At 41.1% G+C, this 25,308-nt stretch overlaps 1 protein-coding gene across 2 annotated transcripts; it reads left to right on the top strand.

Moving 5' to 3' along the window:
* On the top strand, positions 1–25,254 carry ACBD4 (acyl-CoA binding domain containing 4). Of its 2 annotated transcripts, XM_075277146.1 has the most exons (12): positions 1–167; positions 7,376–7,520; positions 11,195–11,467; positions 13,538–13,658; positions 14,295–14,379; positions 14,891–15,011; positions 19,163–19,330; positions 20,151–20,248; positions 20,325–20,457; positions 20,924–21,120; positions 21,819–21,869; positions 23,238–25,254. In XM_075277146.1, the coding sequence occupies exons 3-12, from the start codon at positions 11,386–11,388 to the stop codon at positions 23,343–23,345; spliced, it is 1,164 nt and encodes a 387-aa protein (XP_075133247.1). In that variant the 5' UTR covers positions 1–167; positions 7,376–7,520; positions 11,195–11,385; the 3' UTR covers positions 23,346–25,254. The 2 variants fall into 2 exon arrangements, with proteins under 2 accessions (XP_075133247.1, XP_075133248.1); XM_075277147.1 differs by lacking the exon at positions 7,376–7,520.
* The last annotated feature ends 54 nt before the right edge of the window (positions 25,255–25,308 follow it).

The raw sequence follows: 25,308 nt of genomic DNA, 5'->3' as shown, positions 1-25,308 counted from the left end.
CTATCCTCTGGCCTTCTTCCACCTCATAATCCCCGGCCTGGCGTGATTGCTGTATCTGGATTTATGGGCGGCACAGGTGGGCTGAGAGTCCCCAGTGTCTGTAGGAGGAGGAGGAGGCGTGGCTGGTAGCTGCAGGGGCCTGAGCCTCACTGCCCGACGTTTTCTAGGTAATGCCATTCTAAAGTCCTGCAGAATAAATGTAGAAAATACATATTATCTCTTATAAAAGGTATGAGCTAATAAAGCTGCCATTTACACTATATAGCTTATATGAAGGTCTCCATAGGTGCCAAGCTGGAGTTTATATGCTGTTTATATGACATGCTGTTTACTTTGTGATACTGACCTAAAATGCCCACGTATTGCAAAAAGCTGGAGAGGACATGTATGTGAGCGGTTCAGTCTGGGTCATACATAGATGGTGAACACGTGAAATATACCAGACTGGTCAGACATATGGTGTAGATGGGTGTCAATATGGCACATCTTTGACGTATGGTCATGGTCTAAACTGCATGCACATTTCAGATGCAGTTTTTAATTGTGGTTCTCAACTGCACAGTGTGAATATACCTTAATGGCTTATTCACATGTGAGTCTTGTTGCAGTTGTACCCCGATTCTGTAAAATAAGTGAAAGTTTGTGATGTGAATAAACCTTAGAGAGAGTCTATCATTGGTGATTTGCATTTTAAACTGACACGTTGGAATAGCCTTTAGAAAGCCTATTCTACTCCTACCTCTGGTTGAGTCCTGTAGGCTCCATTTTAAAAAAAATAAATCACTTATTTGATATATGAAACATTCTCAGGGAGCACAGGGGGTGTACCCCCTCTGTTCCGAGCACATCTTCGTCAGAGCATGAGTGCTGCCTCCTGTGCCATTCCTACACTTTCCCTCAGACATCATGGTGCTTGTCTTTCTCAACGCCATCTTCAGCGGGATCGAAATCCTGCACATGAGCTGTTGGCTTTGCCATTTAGGTTCAGGCATAGCTGACAGTGCATGCTCCACCTGCTATCTTTAAACTATTCCTACAAGAACAGTCCGCGGAGCATGCGCTGTCGGCTCTGGCCGTACCCAAAGTGACAGAGCCAGCAGCGCATGTGCAGGAGACCCATTCAAATGAATGAACTTTGAAACTGACCACCAGGTAGCCATCCCGTGTGAAGTTTCTTGGTGGAATAGGACAGAGACCCTGCGGGTGGACACAGGCACAAGTGTGAATGCCCCCCTGAAGCTGTGACAAAGGATCCTAACAGAAACTACAATGTAGATACCAGCGTGGCCTGAAAAACTATCCATCTATAAATTCAGTAGTGTCGTAACCCTAGCACTATTTGTGGGCACCCCAGTGTAGTCCATGTGCACAGAATTGGTGTTCTTTAGACCCTGTATGAAGGGAACAGCACAAATTGCATACTGCAATAAAAATCTAGCACTAAATGGCGATCATTCAAGTGAATGGCTGTCCAAATAATATACACATAGGTGTATATCTCTATAACTACGCTCCTGATAATACATGTGTGCCCAGTGTACGTCTGCCAGAGTAAATACCTCTGTATATAAATATTACATTTCACTATTGCGCAGAATATTTACTTATGATACCGATTGGCAGTCGTGGGTACAGACATGTCATGTGACTCATGTCACATCAGAAGTGTCCGTCATTCCCATGGCCAGCTTCTGGTTTATGTGGAACTTTTGACAGTCACAATTGGCAGTATGTTTATCCAGATCATTAGTTGCCACCAAAGCCCATTGGACCTTCTGTCAATGTTTTCCTTGAGTTGGTGTTAGCCGCAATCTTGCCAGAGCCTTTCCTTCAGTTATCACCCTGTATAGGAAAATCTGATTTTCATTCTGATGACCTATCCATAGGAATGGTGCTTTAGTTCACCGTAACCTCTGCTTTGTGCTACTATGTTGCTCCAGTTAGTTCAATAGGAATGGCGCTGCACACTTCATCCGTCCACTAGCAGGTTCCAGCACCCTGAGGCTGTTAGAACAGATGATCTGTGTGGGGTCCGGGTGTCGAAAAAACAGACTTTCTGCTTTAATTAGGTATACTTGACACGCTTGAATTTCAGAAACTGTGACAACTTCGCTAAAATTTCATCCACTTTGCGGTTTCTGTAAATGCCGCATTTTTTTTGCAACGTTTCTGCCGCAGGCAAAACACAGCGTTTGTAGTATGTGAGGCCCTGCGTTAAAGGGGTTAACTAGAAATATGGATTATATGGCCTATGCTTAAGATAATGGGGGACCCCCTGTCACTACAAACGTGCTAGGCATTTTTACAACTTGTATGAAAAGGTGTGAGGTTTAGGATGTGATGCCATATGCCAAGAAATGCACCAAAATTAATAAACAAAACAATAAGTAAATAGTCTAACAATATGCCAGACTTCTCAAACAGTGATAGACACTTTGAGAAACCTGGTGCAGCTTAAAGGGGTTGTCCAGACAAATACATTTTTTATTTTTATTTTTTTTTTTAAATAGGCCAGGGGAAAGGAAATACTAAAAAAAAAAAAAAAATCATATTCTCTGTCACCGATGCTCCCATGCCTCCCAGCGCAGTCTAGTCCTGCCGGTCTATTGTTTTTTGGCCGAAGTCCCTGCCACATGTGACTGCTGAGGCCAACCAGCGAAGGACACGGGACATCACAGGAAGAGTTTTACTTCAAAATAATACTGGATCAGCACAAACGGACCGTGAGAGGTGAGTATGATTTTTTTTTTATTATAATTCACCTCTCCCCAGGCCTATTTAAACAATATTTATTTTTTGCCATGCACATGACCATAGTCGTTATCCGCAATTGTGGATAACAGTACAGATTCATCCATTTCTATGGCCCCATTAACACGACTGCATTTTTTGTGATCGTGTGTTCGAGCTGTAGAAGGGGGTCCACAAATGATGAAGCATGTCCTATTTTTGTTGACATTTGCGGCACAGACAAGTGTAGTGAATCTACACAAGTCTTGTTGTGGATCCGTGATGACCTGCAGATTGCCAATCAGTATTTACCACTACAGTCGTGTGCATGTAGCCTAAGATTGTCAAGTCTATGTGTAATATGTAGACACTATTAGTAAATCTGCTTCAATGTTTCTGGATATTGTCAATCATTTTCTAGATATTTGCTTGGTCTAAGTCAAACAGAATGGTGGGAAAGTATGTCTGGGTCTAAGGATTCTTGCTTTGATATAGATGAGAATTTATTGAAAACAGTCATTTATAAAAGTATCAGAGTGTGGAAAAATAGAGGAGTCGGAAGCTGAGCCCTAGCGGCAATTAGGATGTGCAAAGGCAGTTTGGTCCTGGGAAGTATCAAAAATGGGGGGGGGTTAGCTTTTTTACATGTGTCCAATCCTCACATAGTGTATGTTTGTTGGGCACTAATAGGCTTTTTATATGGTTTTTATTACATTTACACATCTTCACTGTCTATTACTTTTCATTTTTAGAGCACCATTAACTCCATGGTGCTGTGCATTATTATATCAATTCCATGGTGCTGTACATTATTGTATTAATTTCATGGTGCTTTGTACATTTGAGAGTTTACATACAGTACACAAAATATACAAACAAATATAATGACCGACTGGCACAGTGGGGTAGAGGGCTCTGCCCACAAGGGCTTACAATCTATGAGGGAAGGGGGTAGAGACAGAAGGAGAGGGGGTAGACTGTTCAGATGGTGGTGTGGTGACAATAGTGTTATTGGAGGTTGTAGGCCTTCCTGAATAGGTGAGTCTTCAGGGCCTGTGATTGTGGGGGCAGTCTTATGTGTCTTGGTAAGGAGTTCCAGAGTATGGGGGATGCACGGGAGAAATCTTGGAGACGTTTGTGTGAGGAGCGGATGAGAGCAGAGCGGAGTAGGAGGTCATTGGAGGATCTGAGGTTACGTGTGGGTTACGTGTGGAAATCTGATTTTACTTATCCTGATTGTACTGTTGATTTCTGATTCCCCCCCCCCCTTTTATTTTTTTAATTTTTTTATTTATTTTATAACTAACCCTTACAACAGTAGCGCCCTGATTGTGACCAGGCTGGCCTTATGGTGCCAGATATGACTTACTATCTAGAACTGCTCTTCAGTTACTCTGGATTATTTGCTATCATGGCGATTTACAATAAAGCAGCCATATGTAAGCAAGCAGGAAACCACAGACAGAATGGAAGTGGTAGATTCATCCTGTCGAGCTGTGATGTAATGACTACACTGATCGATGCAGGCAGGATAGAAGAAATGTAGAAATAGTATAATCAGATGGTCAATCAGCGATTGTGCAAGTGTCCTTTATATCCTGAGCTTCACTCTGCCAAGACCTGGGTGCGGTTTTAAATGGAAACCATCTAAAAAAAATTATCTAGCTTGTTATTTATATGGTCTGAAAATGAATAACTATCTCGCTTCTTTAAAGGGATTTTGTGGAATCGGCCACATCCTCCTTGGCAAACCCAAGATACCTGTTTTTATCTTGATGTTTCCTTCACAGTCATGTCAGTGCCTGCCATTGAGTCCTGGGTATTTTCTTATGTAAGGCTGGGGCCCCATGATGCAGTGAGTACAGTTCAGCCAAAATGCTGTCACTCTTAGAAATGTGGTCATAACATGGACCGTGTTACCCAGGTACTAAAGTGGTTCATGGGTTTTGTCTGATACCGCAGTTCTATTCCATTTAGACTAGGACTACATGGCATGGTTGGCCTTGCATTGTGACCCTGAAGGTGCTGCAATTGTGACTTCTGTTCGCTAAAAGGTTGAGCAGTGTTCGATTTTTCTTCACACAAAGAAGTCGCAGTCACAGCATTGTCTTTGTCTGCAACTCCTGTTCGCAACCAATGTCCCCATCTAGCCCTGGCTTTATGCTGCATATAATCTGAAAAAAGTGTGGTACTGTTGCCATATTTTTGTAATCCTGGACTGAAAAGCATTCTCCAGAAACAGAAGTATTGGGGAACATATCAGCACATGGCCAAACAAGGTGTAAATGGAATAATAGTTGCTGGGGGGGGGAATTGCCTCCTTTTCAGAGAGGTGCGCCCTCCTGACGCCCGACTGCATTCATTGTGTCTCCCATGTACAGATGAATGCTGGGGCTCTCTCACATGTCACTCAATAGCAGACTCTTGTGTGAGGAGCTGTTTGGCTGTGTACAGTTTGCTACCTCCCTAGGCTATGGGGGGAGAAGAGCAGGTGATGTCAGCTCGTGTATTGAGTAAATTTCTGACTCTGCCACTGTCTATCATTCTATAGCAACGCACTTTACTGTATGGGGTTAAATAAAGTGTTTGTATGGGGAAAAGTGAGTCCAGTTTCTTGGGTGTACTATTATTTATTTATTTATTTTTATGATGACATTTGATTTAAAGGGATTTTATCACAAGAATACCCTTTTTAAACTAAGTACACATAGGAATAGCCTTAAAAAATAGAGATGAGCGAGTACTGTTCGGATCAGCCAATCCAAACAGCACGCACGCATTGAAATGAATGGCCGTAGCCGGCACGCGGGGGGTTAAGCGGCTGGCCGGCGTCAAAGCGGATGTACCAGGTGCTTCCATTCATTTCAATGCATGCGTGCTGTTCGGATCGGCTGATCCGAACAGTACTCGCTCATCTCTATTAAGAAAGGCTATTCTTCTCTTACCTTTATTATTCTGATCCTCGCCGCCGTTCCTTAGAAATATCTTCTTTCTTCCTTATGCAAATGAGTTTTCTCGCAGCACTGGGAGCATTCCCCAGTGCTGCTTGAAATCTCTCCAGCCACGGCCTATGTCTTCTTCATCTCTTCTCTCATGCTCCCCTTCACTTCTTCAAAAAGTGCCGACTGTGCGTGTCTGTAGGCCATTTTCTTGTGGCCTCTCCTGTTTGGCTACAGGAAAATGGCCGACAGACACGTGCAGTCGGTGCCTTTTCGAGAAGAGGAGGAGAAGAAGACAGAGGCTGTGGCACGGATCATAATAATAATGGTAAGAGAAGAATAGCCTTTCTTAAGGCTATTCCTATGTGTACTTAGTTTAAAAAGCGTATTCTATCATTAGAAAATTATCTTTTGACATAATGGCACATTTAAAAAGGCTATTCTACTCCTACCTCCCTTTTTTTTTTTCTTCTCCTCGCCGTTTCTGTAAAAATCCGTTTATTGCAATATGCAAATTACATTAATGGAGCACAGGGGATGTTAAACCTGTGCTCTGAGCACCCTCGCGTCATAAACTCTTGCCGCCCCTTTGTTAATTCTATTCGCCCCTCTTCATGTTCTCCTGATCTTCTGGCATCTGACGCTGCGCTATACACCGACTGGGCATGCTTCACCGCCATTTTGCACTGGTCTGTTACACGCTCGTTATAGCTATGAAACAGTAAATCTAATTTTTAATACACTCATCCCATTTGACACTTTATAAACTAGTATACGTGCAGTATCAGGCCCCAAAAGCAATCATGTTGTTTTTACTATTAATATACTGTATGACACTAAAATATACTGACAGCGTTCCAGAGTTTCCCATCTACCTCCATGAATGCACACTTGTGCTGGATCAGCAGGATCCCTACACTACATCTGCAGAGCTAGCTGTTGTAACATGTGGAGCAGCTGATGCCGATTCCTTAGATCACATCTCTTACATTTCTTCTGTATTAACCCTTTAGCCCTGGCCCTTTCAGGGTATATTCAGACAACTCAGTAGAGCGGCACTTTTATGTTGGAATACCATAATTCTTTGTGCTTTTTTTTTTTACAGGTGAATACCTTTACAGTATTTTCTATGTATAAAAACTGCTCATCCAGGTACCACAATGCAAAACAGCAGCCAGTAGCCAAACCCGAGACCGAATCCAAGTGTGATTTGTATCTCTAAAGGGCCTCCATGTAATGGACACCATTCAGTAAATTCAGTAAATCTTTTGTCAGCAGTTCTTCAGTAGTAAGAGCTGTGAGGGTCCCAGGAGCAGAATCCTACTTTTATGAACATGTAGGGGTGTTCCAGCACTTTTTGTTTTTAAGGCATTATGGTGGCTTAAAATAACAAGTACTATACACTTGCATGTCCGTTTGATCAGGGACCAAGCAGAGTCTATGTTCGGGTCCCATGTCTTTGTTTATCTTTTGCCTGTGCATAAGCGTGTCAGTGGCTAAGGCTGGATTCACACTAGCGTGCGAAACTCCGCTTCAGAATCTGCCTAAAATTGGTGAAGAGAAAAGTCCTACAAGGAGACTTTTTCTCTCTGCTGCTTTTCTTATAAAACTAGATGGACCCCACTATAGTCTATGGCATCCATGGGTTTCCACTTGTAACTACTTTTTAAGTGAATACGGTCTCTGTCTTTTGGGTCCCCATGCAGAACCTAGCGTACATGTTGAAACTCCATTTGGCAATGACATAATTTCCGAGCATCTGATTGTCTGACTTGCTCCTGCGCGGGTCAAAGGTCAGGAACACCAGGGATCCGAACAGAGACACTGCTGGATCCTCAGCCGAATGAATAGGTATGTATATAGTATTTGCTTCTCTATGTCCTAAAAAATAGAACTGGAACATCACTTTAAAGTTTCATGCATGCCAGTTGCCATGGCCAGTACATCCTCATAGCTGGAGGACATTGTAATAGTTATCAGGTATATGTTGTATGGAAAATCATGAAAATGGGGGGGGGGGGGGGGGGGAGTGACTATAGATATATATCTGCAATAAATGTTATGTTAAATAGGTCATGAGGACTGAGGATTGCTAAAGCTGACCATACACATTAGTACAGTGTACATATTAGGACACCCTCACTTATCAGAGTCAAACATCAGATTAATGCTAGTTTACAGCTCTGATACCTGACTTCTGACATCTAATTTGTCTGATACGCGACTATTGAGGTGTCAGGTGTTAGAATCAGGGGTCAGTAGTCAGGTATCAGAATCAGGTGTCTGTAGTTAGGTATCAGTAGTCAGGTGTCAGACTCAGGCGTTAGTAGTCAGATATCAGACAAATAAGATGTCAGAAGTCGGGTATCAGAGCTATAAACTAGCATTAATCTGATGTTTGACTCTGATATCTGATGATGTTCTAATACGGACACTGTACGTTAGATGCTTGTCACCTGAAGCTGCTCAGTTCAGTAGGGCCAGCTGACCATCTAACCATTCATGGTCCAATTGACTGTCTGTCATTCAGCCACTCATTCCTTTTGTTATTGGGGCAAGGAAGTGCTGGCTTCAAGGGTATCTGGCAGCAGCTTTTTCTCTGTTTAAGACACACGTACCATTTTCCAATCTGGACATCCATGTCAGACAAATGAGCATTTAGTTGACAGCTGTCTAATGTGTGAAACCTACAAAAACCATGTCCGACGTATCTGAAGCTTGGAAGATTCCCTCAGGCATCTGCAGGGTCTTCAGAGCTCCTAGTGGAAGTTGAGAGTGTAATGGACAGGATCCCAGCTTCTTCCATCATATAAGGTACTTGCAGTGAATAGCAAGTGGATTGCTGACCACACAATGGCTCCTCCATTGCTTTCTATGAATCTGCTTTGAAGGATATGTTCACAAATTTCTATATATTATTAATCTACAGATTACATATAAGTAACTCCCGGCATTGTCAGTTCAATGCCTGCGATGTGTTTGTTATATTCTAGAGCGTGTAGCCTGTACATCAGCCTTGTAGACTTCTCTGATGTACAGAATACTGATCTGAATTATAGGAGGTCAGCAAAATTCTTTTCTTGGTGTGTCTGACAACAGGCTTGCTGACTGTTTCCAATTACATCTAGCAGGACTGTGAATAACTTGTGGACAGGGTCTGCAAATTTAATTCATTTCATTTACAATATAATAGAGATAAGATTGCTATAGTGAGTACATTGGAGGAGTGTTCTATGGTGACTGAGCATCACAGCAGATCTTCCTTTGGCTTGGTAGGATATGGGTGGAATCTCAGATTAGGGCTATTGGGCGAGAGGAAAATCTTGCTGTGATGCTCAGCCACCCTAGAACACACCCCGAGACTGCTGTAGACGACTTGAGACGTGCATTGTTTCACCATTACTTTTCAATAAAGGTTGAATACAAAAATGTTTGCATTCCCCATCTTTTTTATTACATTAAATGTATTGTACTTATCTATTTTTTTTTTTTTTTTTAATAAATACTGCTATTACTGTGGGAAGGCAATCTCCATATCCTTTACTGGTGTACAGGTTGTTTTCCAGTGTGCATTCCCAAGATATTCACTTCTGTAGTAAACAGTGCATTCACGCTCTTGAGAATAAAAATCACTAGGGTGGAGGTCTTTAAATACATATCGATTGCACACATCTCTTTATTGTAATTCTCAAAATCCACCTGTCTGTGGAATCCTTTTTATTTTCACACTCATCCTTTCATGGAAGTTGTTGCTCTTGTATTTCTGGTATAAGTAAGAAATTGGATATTAAAGAGGACCTTTCATGTCCTCATGAATGTACGGTTTTATATACCTCTAGAAAGCAGACAGTGCACTGAATTCATTGCACTGTAGGCTTTCCAAGTATGTGTCCTGGGGCTGGAGATATCAGTGCCATTAATTTCAGCACTGATATCTCCCCACTGTCAGAAGGGTGTTCCCCGTAGCTCAGCATCATCACTGGGCGGTAAGGAAAGCCCCCTCGGACAGTACAAGGCTATGTTGGCGTACATTCAGAGGGGGGCGATGACGCTGAGCTATGAGGAATGTCCTTCTGAAAGTGGGGAGATATTGGTGCCGAAATTAATGGCAATGATCTCTCCAGCACTGGTGCACATACCAAAAAAGCTGACAACGCATTGTCAACTTTCTAGCGATATACAAAACCCCAAATTCATGAAGATATGAAAGGTCCTCTTTAAAGACAGTCTGTCAGCAGGAAAAAAGTTTGGATACAAGCCACAGTATCTTGCTGTACTCATGGCCCTGAGCACAGTGCTACAGTTATTTTGCAGAACGATGGCTTCATTTTGCTGTAAATCTGTTTTTTTCTATATTTATGCTAATTAGGTAACTGTGCACTGGAGGCAGGGCCTCTTTAACCAGGTCCTATGGTAGTGAGGGCCCCTTTAGGACAGCGTGACAGTGCAGTATTTCCAGTGCTATCCCACTGATCCAGGCCATCCCAACTCTAAGCCATCTGTGTGCCCTAGACACAGATGAGCTGAATACAGTGGTGAATACCTCCCCTCCTCTGCATGCAGTCTAAACCAGCTGAAGCCATGGTCCTTTAATCCAAAATGTGCACCAGGATGAGGACTGTTCCTTTAGGGCAGGAGTAGGGAACCTATGGCTCCCCAGCTGCTGTGAAACTACAACTCCCATCATGCTCCATTCACTTCCATGGGAGTTCCAAGAACAACAGAGCAAGTATGCATGCTGGGAGTTGTAGTTTTGCAACAGCTGGGGAGCCGTACGTTCCCTACCCCTGCTTTAGGGTATGATCACATGGAATTTTTTTGAAGGGTGAAAAACTCTGTTTCAGGAATTAGGAAACTTCTTTTGAAATGTTTTTGTTTTTCACAGTTTTTTTTATTTTTGTGCTACAGCACACTGTATGGACCTGGAAACTGCAAAAAAAACAAAACATGTTTTTTCCGCCTCCCATTGATTTCAATGGAATTTTCAAAGCAGTATCTGAAGATACTAGTAGGTCCTGTTGCTTATTTTTACCTCTAGCTGAAATCACAAAACCCTGCTACTGATTTCTGTTGAAATGAAGAAGAGGCATTTTTGAGGCAGAATCAGTCTGCAAAAAAACTCAGTGTGTACAGTTTCTAAGCCAGCTGGTTTAGGCTGCATGTAATGGAGGTGAAGCAGTAATGTGCAGCACAGTCCGCCACTCACTTTGCAGCTTGTTGACTTGGGAGGAGGCTGGGATAGGCACTATAGTTTGGTAAGTGAGTAATGTGGCTCCTGGCATGTAAGCATTAGGATAGGCCAACAATATTAGAAAGTTCATAAACCTTTAACTATATATGCAGGAATCCAATCTCAGCTTAGAAATGTTTCTAAACTTTTCCATTCAGAACTCCTGTGAGTGATACATTGGCAGTCTTAGTGGTTGTCACCCAGATTTCACAGAAATAGATGGAATTTAGAAATGACTCAAGAATAGTCAACCTAAAGCGGTAATACTATTCCTTATGATTTTTTTTGCCTGTAGATTCTGGTCGTTTTGTCATTCTATTACATACCAAGCCAACAGGGACCGATCAGAGTTCATCTGTTATCAGGACCTTGTACAGTAGATCAGCACTACGGCAGTAGCTGGCAGTACTTTTGTCCTGTGAACGAAGCAAAGCACAAGCTTTCTACGCTGCAGTCAGCGCTTGTGCAGAGCTGCATTCTGTACTCATGGGGACGGATCAAGATGAAACTGGATACCAGAGACAATTTAATGCAGCTGTGTCCGTTATTCAGAGCTTACCAAAAAACGGTAGGTTGAGCCCGATGTAACACTGCATGATGTTAGGAGTTTCTGCAATGTTTTTCTATAAAAGTATTTTTTTTTAATCATGTGCCTGTCATTGCAAATAGGTAAATACATTATACTAGTTGTAGGACTTCTGTAGGGATACAAGTAATATCTGCATAGAATTACTACATTTTTTTTTTTTTAAAGGGATTTTCCAAGTCGGGAAACAGTCTTAGGGAATTCTGATTTAAAGGGGTTCTGCCACAAAAAGCATTTATCCTCTGTTTATAGGATAGATAAATACCTGATCACTGGAGGTCTGACTTCTGAGACCCCAAATGATCCCCAGCATGGAGGGTCCTTCACCATAGTGCAGCCAAACTGGTAGTGGACGGTGCTCCAACCTCAACGGGAGCGCTGTTCATCGAAAAAGTAATTCCCGTTTTCACTTCATGGCATAACCCGTTTGATAAGAGGGCGCCTTCTGCTTCTTTTTGGTAAATATAAAGAGTGTCACTTTTTCTGAAAAAACTGACTGTACTGTGTAGACAACCATACGCACTATGTAATACTTAATTTCCCCTGTGGTGGCGCTCAAGTAAATTCAACACTCACTGCCAGGTTTTTCAACAGATTGCAACTGATCATTGAGGGTCCCATCATTGTGATTGTCTTAATGCCAAAGAAAGTCCCTAAACAAGCAGGGATTGTTGAAATTGGAAATCCTCCATTAAGACTAAATCTCCACGTTGCAGAAAATCTGCATTTTTTTGTTGCAGATTTTGCTATGTTTTTTTTGAGTCAGTCAGGAGTGACTTTAAAGAGGACCTTTCACTTCCTAAGGCACATGTGGTGTAATACACCGCTAGAAAGCCAACAGTGCGCTGAATTCAGCGCACTATCGGCTTTCACGTTCTGTGCCGCCGGTGAAGAGCTACGGTATCGGCACCGATAGCGTCTATTGCGCTGTACTGTGAGAGCGGTGAGGAACGCCTTCCTCTACTCCTGATAGTGCTCATCCATAGACAAGTACTGTGGGGGCGTTCCTCACCACTCAGCGTCATCGCTCTTCACCAGGGGCACAGAACAGGAAAGCCAATAGTGCGCTGAATTCAGCACACTGTCGGCTTTCTAGCGGTGTATTAAACCGCACGTGCCCCATGTGGTGAAAGCTCCTCTTTAACAAACGGGAGACGTCTAAGTGCGTTATTTATATCTCCCATTCATTTTCAAGCCACCCCTGACTTTGGTTCAAAAAAAAACACAGCAAAATCTGCAACAAAAAAAGCTCCACTTCAGCCTTACCAGAAAACCCATTAGCTGGATAGGTATAAAATTATATAATATTAAAAGAAAAAAAACAAAAACTTGTCTCTTGTTGCTTTTGCGATCAGTCCCCGCCGTTCTGGATGTGATATTCGCTGCAACTAATCACTGTCCTCAGAGGTCACATTTGCAAGACCAGTGACATTGCTGCTGATATGTCACCAGTTTTACACATGTGACCGCCGCTTGAATCACGGCGCTACATCCTGTCCAGTAGAGACAGGTATCGGTGACCAGAAAGATTTAGACACTGGAATTGGGGGTAGATGAGTGTGTCTACTTTTTATTTTAACACACTTCCCCCAACCACAATAACTGGCAAGCCCCTTCATGCTAAGGCCCCACATTGTGGAGACACAGCAGAAAATAATGCAGTGTGTTTTACAGTACCAGCAAAGTGGATGAGATTCTGGTTAATCTCTTCCACATGGTAAAAAGATCCGCAGAAAATTTGGATTTTCAAAATGTCTGTGTTCTTGGAAAAAGCAACATGTTAATTGTATCTGTGAAATTGTGAGTGTTTTCCCTATTTATTTAATAGGGGAAGAAAAGTGTAAATAAAAAGACAATGTAAAATTAAATGCATTCTTGCTGGGGTGGGTTCTGCATTGTATTTTAACTGCATTTTTCTACAAGAGACCTTCGTTTAGAATATACATAGGAACAAGCATGAATTTGCTGCAAAATGAGGCATATTCGTAAAAACCACCTCAGTTATTGTATATTCATCTATAGCTGAATAAGTGGACCTTTTATTGTCTCTAGGTGCTTATCGGCCATCCTATGAAGAAATGCTCTGCTTCTACAGTTACTACAAACAGGCTACAGTAGGACCTTGTAATATCCCCCGCCCCGGTTTCTGGGATCCTATTGGCAAATACAAGTGGTAAGAACACTATATTTTAATACATTTGCTCTAGGGTATGGGGACACTCGTCCACATTAGGGAGAGTGTTCGCCTACATAGGCAGTAATACATAGAGCAATACATTTGCTCTAGTAGATGTGAATGTGATTTAGAATGTGGATGCAGATCCAGAGCTGAGAGTCTATAAGTATCAGTGACTCCCAAGCTTGCAAACCTGGCCTGTCATCTCACTAGCTGCCATCTGTGTAATGCTACATTTCCCTCAGCAGCAGTCTGCAAAAAATGTACGACTGGCAACCAGCTGACCATCTGGCAGGCTTCATTTTAGGAAAGGCTTGTCATGGTGAGACAACCCCTTTAAGGACCGACAATACATGTTTGTACTGACCTTAGTTTTGGCAAATGTATGCAAAATATTGCAGATGCAGAAGTGAAACAGTTGTGAACAATATGCAATATAAGCACAAATTAAGATATCCTGTTTGCTTCTGGAGATTGTACAAAGATAAGCCCCTTGTCTAAAATATAATATAAAGGGTCTCAGGACCTTTAATTTCCACTTCAGGATTGAAGAGGCAACAAATCCCGCTGTGGACCATCAAACTGTTTTCTATTTTTTTTTCTGCAATTTGTGTTGTTTTTTTTTTTTTCCAGGGATGCCTGGAGCAAACTTGGTGCTATGAGTCAAGAAGATGCCATGTGTGCTTATATCAAAGAAATGAAAAAGGTGGCAAAAAAGGTATATAATAATGTATTTCTGTTACCCGTATGAAATACAAAGTCTAATAAAAAGAGAGATGTAGCATTAGACTACTGCTTCACCCCTTAGGGAAGTAGCATTTCAGTTTTAAGATGTTCCCCATACACTCTGTTTACACCTAGTAGAGTCTAGTAAAAGGAGTGGACAAGCACATGAATGTAATGTAATGTCATATAAAATTATATACCCCACACGATGAATGTTAGAGGCTGGTGAGGGGCACCAGTAAGTCACTCACTGTTTGTGCATACTGACAACAGTATGCACATAAAGAGCTAGGGCAGCCCAGCTACAATTCTGCAGCTTACTAGTGGGTTGATATAAAGTCTATTGCGGGTTTGTTGCCAAACACATGACTTACAGGAAAACCTAGGCATTTGACCTGTCTCTACATGTATACCTGACATACAGGACCTTTAGTTGTACTATTAATTGAACCTAAAATGTATTGTGTTATTATGAAAGGCATAAACCTTGTATATTGTTTCAGATTATAGACACAATCCCTCTGGAAGACACATCACCAGAGATGTTTGAGCCCTTCCGTCCCCTGTATGATGTCATCCCTGACATGCCGCGTCCACCAGATTCCTTTTTCAAGGCCGACAGTGGTAGGTGGACCTTGAAATACACCCAGCGTTATTTATCAGAGTATGGTGGTATTTTATATATTTGGAAATTGATTACAGTATGGAGGACTACATGGTAGTGATAAGGTCAGAGTTGCGTTTATGACTAGTTGACCAATAATCCCGGGTAACTGTCATTTGTCCTAATTAATTAGGCTGAGTGCCAGGCGGTAAAGAAGTCACACCACTCTATGTGTTTGGTCTTTGTTCTTCACTCAGTAAAAGAATGTATGCTGACGCACTTTATTTATTAAATAGTAGAAGAGAAAGGAAATGATATAACAACAACGTAAGTTTTCAGTCATTCCTGATTGGTATAGTACATCTCAATCAAACAGAAAAAGTTTAAGCAGTGCCATATATAGCCAGCTACTCCCTGTCCTGCGTGGTAACCTCGAGGAGCAGTCTTCTGGCAGCAATCCAAGCATTTGTTTTTCTTGCACCCATCTTGGATACAGGCGCCATCTTATCATAGAACATTATATCAGTTTCAAGCATAAGCAACTATATCTAGCATTCAGCTTTTAAGGATAACAATGTTTTTCAAACATTACATGATTGCAACCTTCACAGTAGTAGTGTATGGGTTCACTCACCCCATGGAAAATTTTTGGCAAAGATGTTTTGCAGCTCGCTGCAGTAGTGACATCAGTAGTGTCCACTCCAGCGGTCACATGATCACGTTGAAACATCATCACTGGAGGCCAAGATAGATGGAAGGACAGTGGACCAGGAAGCAGCTGCATAAGAGTGTTGGGGGATGCTGAAAGGTGACTTTCAACGCTTTTACCAAACAATTTTTATGTACTGTGCAACCCATTTATGACTGGAGACAGGCAGCGTTTTTAAAGATTTTTTTTTTTACGCTCTTTGAGCCAAAACCAAGTGCATTTAGCTGAAGAGAGACGTGTAAGTGCTTCCTTTATATTTCCCACTCCTTTTGACTTTGGCACAAATATCTGCAACAAGAAAAAAGAACAAAACCAAGGTGAGCGTCTCCAGCCTAAGGCAGGGTTCTTCGATTTGGCTTATTATTTGGGCACCATATAGTGGCACTATAGTAAAATTATTCTGGTAGTGGTAGGGTGAGCTATAAAACTAGCAAAATACAGAGCATTTATAAATACTTGTATGAACAGATTATTAGCAGCTGCAAAGCAGTATGTTCAGGGCACAAAGGGTAAAGGTTAAAGATCTGGTGGAGAAGCATGGGCAAAGTTTATCTTATCACCGGAGAGCTCCAGAGTAGAAGAGATGCATGGAAGTCTAACTGTGACTGATCGAGTTCTGCGGCTTGGGATATGAAAACTTACCAATGCATAAATAAAGCAAATACACAAGCACACACTTTGCTTAAAGGGATTTTCCAGTTTTATGTAAATAAAGCCACTTCACTTTTCTAATGTACTTTGTTTTGCTGTCAGTGAATGCTGTCAGATATTCTAGCTGGTATCAAAAAGTCAAAAAACCTATATAAGCCTAGTTTAACACTTGGCTGAGAGTTGATACAGTAATATCAAGTCTAGACAATCTTTTGTACATACAATGGCATTACAAATCTCTTTCCATTCTGAGACTTTGCTTCAGTGCATACCTGTGAGCAGTAGTGAGGAATTAAAAGCAAAGTGTGTGTATATGTGTGTATGTGTGTATATATATATATATATATATATATATATATATATATATATATATATATATACTGTGTATGTGTGTGTGTATATATATATATATATATATATATATATATATATATATTAGCTGGTACCCGCGACTTCGTCTGCGGTGATTGTAGCAGTGGGTATATACAGGCGCGGGTAAGGTTTTCGTACTGTGTATAAGGTATGGGATATGAAATGTAAGTTTGTATCTTGTTTTTGCTGTAATTCAGAGAATACGTGAGACTTTTGTGTTGCAGTTACTTTGTATTTGAGCTGCTATATATACAGTGTTGTGAGAAACTTTACATAGTGACTTTGGGACAGAAGTATTTGAAGTTAACCCTTTCCCGCCGATGGCATTTTTTGATTTTCGTTTTTGACTCCCCTCCTTCTAAACCCCATAACTTTTTAATATCTCGGCTCCCAGAGCCATATGAGGTCTTAATTTTTGCGGGACAAATTTTTCTTCATGATGCCACCATTATTTATTCTATATAATGTACTGGGAAGCAGGGAAAAAATTCAGAATGGGGTGGATTTGAAGAAAAAATGCATTTCTGCGACTTTCTTACGGGCTTTGGTTTTACGGCGTTCACTGTGCAACCAAAATGACCTGTTCCCTGTATTCTGTGTTTCGTTACGATTCCGGGGATACCAAATTTATATGGTTTTATTTACATTTTGACCCCTTAAAAAAAATCCAAAACTGTGTTAAAAAATTATTTTTTGAAAAGTAGCCATATTCCGACAGCCGTAACTTTTTTATACGTGTGTGTACGGGGATATATAGGGCGTCTTTTTTTGCAGGACCGGATGTACTTTGTAGTTCTACCATTTTCGGGAAATGTTATTGTTTTGATCACTTTTTATTCAAATTTTTATCAGAATCAAAACAGTGAAAAATGGCGGTTTGGCACTTTTGACCATTTTTCCCGCTACGGCGTTTACCGAACAGGAAAAATATTTGTATAGCTTTGTAGAGCAGGCGATTTAGGACGTGGGGATACCTAACATGTATGTGTTTCACAGTTTTTAACTACTTTTATATGTGTTCTAGGGAAAGGGGGGTGATTTGAATTTTTAATCCTTTTTATTTTTTTTTTATTTTTTTTTTACTTTTTTTTTAAACTTTTTTTTTTTTTTGCATTTATTAGACCTCCTAGGGGTATTGACATGGGTGGGCGGTGTCGCGGATTGTCAGAGTGGTGGGGGCAAACATGGCTGCTCCGGAGCGTTAAAGAGAGCCTCCTGGAGTATCGTTAAGGTGAGGGGCAAAGTGGTAAAGTATATGTATATTGTGTGGGGTTAGGGGCGAGGCTGTAGAGGGCAATATGAATTTTGTGGCTTGCTATGGTCCAAAGTGTGTGAGATTGCAGAGATGGTGGTGTGAGTTTGGGTTTTGTGGGGGTCCTGGGAAAAAAGTATGTGCGCTATTGTAACAAAAAGTAGCCTATTGTTTAATCGGGTGTATTAACTATGTTTGTGGAAAATTTCAACGAAATCGGTGGAGCGGTTTTTCCGTGATTGAGGAACAAACATCCGAACATGCAAACATCCAAACACACAAACTCACAAACTTTCACATTTATAATATTAATAGGATATTATAAGCCCATGACTGGTCAGGTAGTGGAGGGGGTGTACATCTCATCCAGACTACTAAGGTGGGTGAGATGAGAAACTCCAGAAGGAATGTTTCTCAGGAGATAACTATTGTCTGCTGAGTGTTATTTCAAAGTTCTGGTTACTGGGCTGAATTTTTAGGAATGTCAGGTAGGTTGGTAGAGCGACCTGTCATTCCACCCCCCTCCAGTCCACACTTTGAGGATGTTCCGGCAGCAACTCAGCTGCAGAGAGTCTCCTCGTCAAGGAGGCTTAAGAGGTCAGCTCCAGCAGCAGACTGGGGGCAGAGCTTGGCTGGAGAGCTGACAGAGAGGTCATATTTTTGGAGCAGTGTCCTGAAAGATTCTACTGGCTTTTGGATTTCTATTATTCTAGGTGAGGAAACCTATTCTATGTTTAGTTAGAGCCTAGCCGAGCAGGTATTAATTTTTGTATTGTTTCCTTTTGTTGCTGCACTACCTTTTTGAGTGAAAATAAACTCTACCTTTGTTTTGAACTAAAGAAACTGGACTTGTGTGTCTATGCCACCCCACCTAGCAACCCCAGAACCTGACAATATATTGATGTGTACCCTGGTCACGCCTAGCCCAATGCAATGGTGTAGATTATAGTGCTTCTAGAGGTAGCAATCACAACTACGTTCTAAACTGCAACTATCCAAACTGCAATACTATCCATACAATTCTACTATATAAAGATTCTGTGTCGTGTCTCATCGTACATTGACATGAAGTCATTAGAAGTTACTTATCGGCCCCAAGTATATCATTTAACCAAGCTCTGACTCTGTGATTGCCATTTGATGTTTACTTTGCTTGCTTTATTGTCTGCAATACCCTCATATTACAGAGGAGGAAAGCTCTGAGGATACAAAGGAACAGGTGGTATCGGAGAATATTAAAGAAATGGGGGACCAACACTCTCAAGACACTAGAGAATATACCGCTATAACCAAGGAGACAAAGCAAGATGCATCCTCTGGAGAAGAAGACCTAGAACAAAGAAGAGATCCTTTAGGTCAGTGTGTAATGTGACCAAATATACAGATTTACAAACTAAATTGAAAATCTTGATTATGTGAAACTTGCAGTAGCTACTGGGGAGTGTCTTACAGATCTGGGGTGTTTTTACTAAATACAAGTCTTACTTTGTGCTCATGGCATAAACTGAAACATGTTATTACATACTGTGACATGGAGAGCATCAATGAACTTGTTCTCCAGGCAACAGTAGGATTTGTAATGGCCATAAGGCTCCAAGGGGGCGTCTGATGGTCCAACAGATGCTCTGCGTCCGCTTTCTGTCGTGGATTTCGATAGGGCGGTATTGTGTAAAGGATTTTGAGGCAGAAAACCATCTCAAATTCCTCTGTGTGAACATATCTTTTTTGCTTACAATAGGTTAATAGGGGCTTATGGATACCTTTTGTATATGGCCCGCATTAGGTAAATGTGGTCTTATGGATACCTTTGATATCTACACTAAGCACTTTCCTGATATGTATGCCAATGGTATATCTCAAAAGTAGTTTGAATACACCCGAATCTATTTGTTTGTTTTCTCCTAAAATCCATAAGCAACTAACTCCTCGTAGACCTTAATCTTGAATTACACTGTGCTTACCACTCGGCCATAGTTCTTCCAATAGATTTTTTTATGATCCACTTGCCTTAGAGTGTAGCATTGCTATGTGACTATTTTTATAGCAAATTGGGCCTATTCGGTGTTCTCACCTTTTGCATGGCTGCTATAGTCCATTCTCATCTAGGATATATTGCTGTTATATGGTGAACATGTATACATATATCATTGCTGATGTTTTTTTATTTAAATTTAGGTGAAACCTCAAACCCAGTGCAAAGTGAGCAGAGGCTGCAAAGCTGGGGGTCTGAAAAGGACTATGCTGACAGTGCGGAACAGCTGGGGTCGGATATGGTGAGGTGCTAGTCTAATCAAAAAAATTCAGTAGCATGATTTTTGTAAACGTACCTATTAATGTCTTTCATTTTAGGAATGTGAAGATGAGGATGAATCTAGGATTTATCCACATTTATTTCAAGCATCTCAAGTTACACACAAAAAGACCAAAACTAGGTCAAGGAGGAAAAGTGCAGACAGACGAAAGGATGAAGATTACGTACCAGGTATAGATTAGTGTAATTGTGTGATGAGAAGACTCGGTGTGTGTTCACCATTAAAGTGTATTTTCAGGCAACTGAAAATTCAGCTTTGATAATGGAATGAGTCTACCGCTGTCATCTTCTATGCCATAACTGAAGCCTCAGCTACTAGGGTTAAGCATTTGTGATATAGAGGCAAAAAAGAGGTATAGGACACGTATACAAAAATAGATTTTTGGCGTCCTCAGATTCACGTATGCAGAAAGATGTAACTAATTCCAGAGCAACTGGATGTTTGGTAGCACAGGATAAGAGCCATCTGGTCATGTGATATAGTATGTAGGGAGAGATTGATGGTTGCAAAGGATGTTATGATCCTACCAGAGGGCTAAGTGACATTCTTTTGTTCAAGGGGATTGGAATTGTGATTTTAAGAGTAATTTCTGCAGGGTTATATGACTTTTTTAGAAAATGTTTTCTTTTCATTCAGTGCCTCACTCAACTAATGATGTCTGGCTGAGAAGTCCCAGCGAAGAAGACAGTGGAGACACATCAACTGGATTACACACCACCTGCCAAAGGGCCTCAGACCACTTGAGTCCTCAGATTAAAGCCACAGTAGAGGCTTTGCAAGCATCAATCCAGAGTCTGTGTCAGCGACTAGGAAGCCTGGAGCAAGCTTTACAGGTTAGATATATATGTATTTTTAAAAATAAAAAATCTTGCATGTCACTATTAAAAAGCAATCCTGAAGTTTTCTTTTTGGCCACTGAGCATCATAATAGGTTGGCACTTCTTGTTCTGTAGAGATTAATTTTCTGTCATCTCATTATCAGAATAGGCAGGACTAAAATGACAGGTATTATCTGCATATAGATAACACAGGATCCACCATTCACAGATGGTGATGGTTACAGCTCGCTTGCTTTCCTTCTCTGCACAGATCACAGAGAATGCCCAGACACCAATACCCTATGGTCCATGTGACTGCTGTAAGGCATATCTCTGATTGATGTGAGCAGCAACTCGGGCAAGATGGCTCCACTCATAGTTATGTAGTAGATTTTATAAAATCTACGATCAGAAAGTAGAAAGGATTAGAAAAAAACAGGTTAGTAAAAAGTTGTAATTGGTGACAAAAACTATAGATGATACATTCCTTATAAGACTAAAGTGTCAAATAAAATTGAGCTATTGACTGTGATCAGCAAAGCATGATGGGACTTATAATTCCCTAGCCCTTACTGTAAGGTGCTTTTTAAGCCTTTTTTCATGTCTGCCTGTGGCTCATTTGAGTAAGAATCACAGGGTAGATCAGATAAGCTTAAGGTTTCTGGTTGTCATGTAGCATTCACACTAAACAAAGATCCTTTCTTCTCTCTCAGGACCAGCGACAGTACACAGAGGGGCAAATACAGAGATCGCATAAAGTGCCGGTATGACAGTAAAGAGAGTGGATGTTTTGGACCAATGTCATAGTCTGTTCATAGCAGAAGTTATAACACCCTCCTGAAACTTATGTCTGACAAATATACTCCAGCACCCATTTACCTTTCATTAGTATTTTTCTTCTCAAATATGTCATAATCTGCAATGAATCCTCCAATGCAGATGTTGTCAAAGTCTAATAATAGTTTGCATCAATATAAATTATAGCGTGAATGTCTCTCCAGATATGATGTCCCCCATGTGTGGACCTTCAGCCTTCTTTTAAAGGGGCTCTATCAGCAAAATTATGCTGATAGAGCCCCACATATGCATGAATGACCTTTAAAAAGGCCATTCAGGCATTGCTGATGTTATATTAAACTACCTCCCCCCCCGTTTTAAAAATAATACCCTAAAAAAAGAATATGATAATCATACCATATCGTGCACGCTGGGTGGGCATGCACGGTCCGACGTCATCTTTAGCCACGCCTACATCTTCTTTCTTGAAGCGATGTCCTCGGGGCCCGTCTTCCTCGTCTTCTTCTGGCATCATTGCTTGTAATCCCGCGCTGTTGCAGTAGCAGGGGAAAAGTAGCATACTCAGCTCCCCTGCTACTGTTCTCCTGCTACTGCGTCGGCTCGGGATTGAAGACGAGGAAGACGGAACCCGAGGAGTAGCAGGGGAACAGTAGCAGGGGAACTGAGCATGCTCCGTATGCTCAGTTCCCCTGCTACTGCGCCGGCGCGCGATTACAAGCAATGATGCCAGAAGAGGACGACGAGACCCGAGGACAACGCTGCAAGAAGAAAGAAGATGTAGGCGTGGCTAAAGAAGATGTCAGACTGCGCATGCCTGGCCAGCGTGCACGATACGATATGATTATTTTATTCTATTTTTAGGGTATTATTTTAAAACGGGGGAAGGGGGGGTAGTTTAATATAACATTAGCAATGCCTGAATGGCCTCTTTAAAGGCTATTCACGCATACGTGGGGCTCGATCAGCATAATTTTGCTGATAGAGCCCCTTTAAATATGACTTTGTGAATGTTAAAGAATGGAGAAAACTGAAAATTGGCTATGTGAAAACCTCAACAGAACTGCATTTGATTTTGATACACATTGATTTTGATGCCACACAACCAGAATATCAGCAAATATCTCAGGAACTCCCCCCCATGTATCTAAACAATTTGTCCATCTGTGGCCATATTGAGTATTATCAAACAGCCCAGGACCCCTTTCCCTAGAACTCTTTACATGACCACCCCCAGGAAGTTAACCATGGTACAAAACAGAAGACAATATTTTAGAGCAGAGATTTTTCTTAATTTTGTAGTCTTAGAACTTTTTTTGTTCTTTCTCATTTTGCAGAAACGGCGACGTCCTTTGCTGAACAAGTCTCAGACTTTCCTGTTCATAGTTATCTGGCCATTTGTCGTGCACTGGCTGTTGCGCAGGTTTTTATGGCGGAAGAGATGACCTGTTATTTTTGGCCTGTGTTGTCCCCTTTGCAGAACTATATCTGGAGTGGACAAAATGAATCAGAATTTTACACGCCAGCTGCAGGGGGAAAAAAAAAAATTCTGCTGCTATGTGGCTGTTAAATTTGTTAGGTTTCCAATGGGTTAATCCTTATTATTATTCTAATGCAGCCTTGTTGATTTATGAATTATATCACATTGTTTTCATTGCCTCCTTGAATAATCTCCTCTATCCTGTCGGCTACTCCTACACTAAACACTGCGTGGCATTATCGCAGAAAAATAGGTTTTTACTCCTAAGGGAAAGCAAGCAACAAAGGCGCAAAGCAAACACAGAGTTACAATGACAGAAAGTTAGCACACAGTAAAACACAGCATGATATTAAACATGGAAAATAGAGGGATCAGAGGGAGTTGCAGCGATATATGCAGCATTGGTCAGGACAAAAGAGAGCAGTTTATGGAGCTTGGCAATATTGGAGAGACTTATATAGAACCAGACAGGGCAGGACGGTCAGATATTAGTAATGGAAGAAGGGGGGGGGGGTGAAGCGTAACCGGAAAGCATACAGGGATTGGAGGAGACCATACACCTGTGCAAGAGTAGAATGAGACTACAGGAGGAGGCGCACAAGTACAGTAGTTTTGGTGCCCAAGGCAGAAGGGTAGAGAGGAACTATGACAGGTTTTAGGGTGAAAATGCTGTGCCTACTAAACTGTAGTGCATAGTAGGCAAGACAGTGAATGGGTTAAAAGGCTACGTCTAGAATTAAGCTATTGAAATCCTATGTTCATGTTCTTTCATAATGATAAACACTCTCCTGCTTTCTTCTCATGTTGTACAGGGCGTCAGTGACAAATTGTTTATACCATAGTATAATGGATCTGCCAAGGATACACACTGCCTGCAAAGCTTTCTATCTCTATCTATTGGACTAGAAGTGGGGATTGTAACCAGTACATTGTAACGTTGTCATATTACCACCAGGCCATGGTCACTATTTTTCTAAAGACCTCATGTTAACCCAGCTTTTTAAAGTGATCTCTTTCTTGACATGCAGTTGTTTAAGAAAATGGTTTAGCTAATCTTCTATACTTTGAGGCCAACCTAGTTAGACATAGTGCTTTGTTATTAAAAGACATATGTTTTTTAACAATTTTGTTATATCTTAGGTGGTTTGTGCTAAAGAAGCCATAATCTCTGCCAGCTAGGAGCTGGTGTAAATTTCGGCCATTATTTACGCCAGTTTTGTGGTACAAATAATGTTAAATTTTTCAGGCTGTAAAGCTCCAAGTGCTAGGTGTGGCATTAACTGACAAAAAGTTGCAAATTCTTACATAAACAGGCACTTATGGAAAAGATTGCGACTTTTCTACGCAAGAAACCAGACAAGCTTTCATTGATAAATTCCTCTTTATGTATTTTCATCTCTGAACAACTCTTGACCGGTTCTAATCCAAAGGCCTTATTGTCTGATTGTAGCACTACCAAGAACTGCAGTACAACTTAAAGCAATATTACTGTTTGAGACACTTTGTATAGTTTATGGCATACACATCATATAAGTAGGGGTCTCACATTTAAGTAAACATGGAAAGAGCCGATTGTTCGACGCTGCTCCCATAAGGCCTGCGCTCGGCATAACAAGGTAATAATTTAAATGAAATCTACATTATACATATTGTACATTTACAATGTATCCTAGGAGAGAATAGCAATTGAGCAGATGATACTGCAGGCCGCATTAGCTGTCACTGTCTGGTAGCACACTCAGGACTTAGAATATATTTCTTGCACCATTATATGCAGATCCTCAATTAGATTTAATCCTTTGCCTCCAGCCTTGCATAAATTGACCTAGTTACTGAATATATTGTATTTTGTAAATCTATATTCCACCTGTCTTACGAAATAAAAGATGATTTGGATGTGACATCTCTTCTTTTGTTAGGAAATAAAT

The sequence above is a fragment of the Leptodactylus fuscus genome, chromosome 6, assembly GCF_031893055.1.
Source record: "Leptodactylus fuscus isolate aLepFus1 chromosome 6, aLepFus1.hap2, whole genome shotgun sequence".
Classification (NCBI taxonomy): Eukaryota; Metazoa; Chordata; class Amphibia; order Anura; family Leptodactylidae; genus Leptodactylus; species Leptodactylus fuscus.
Note: the sequence above shows the minus strand (reverse complement) of the source record. Positions and strands in the feature narration are given on the sequence as shown.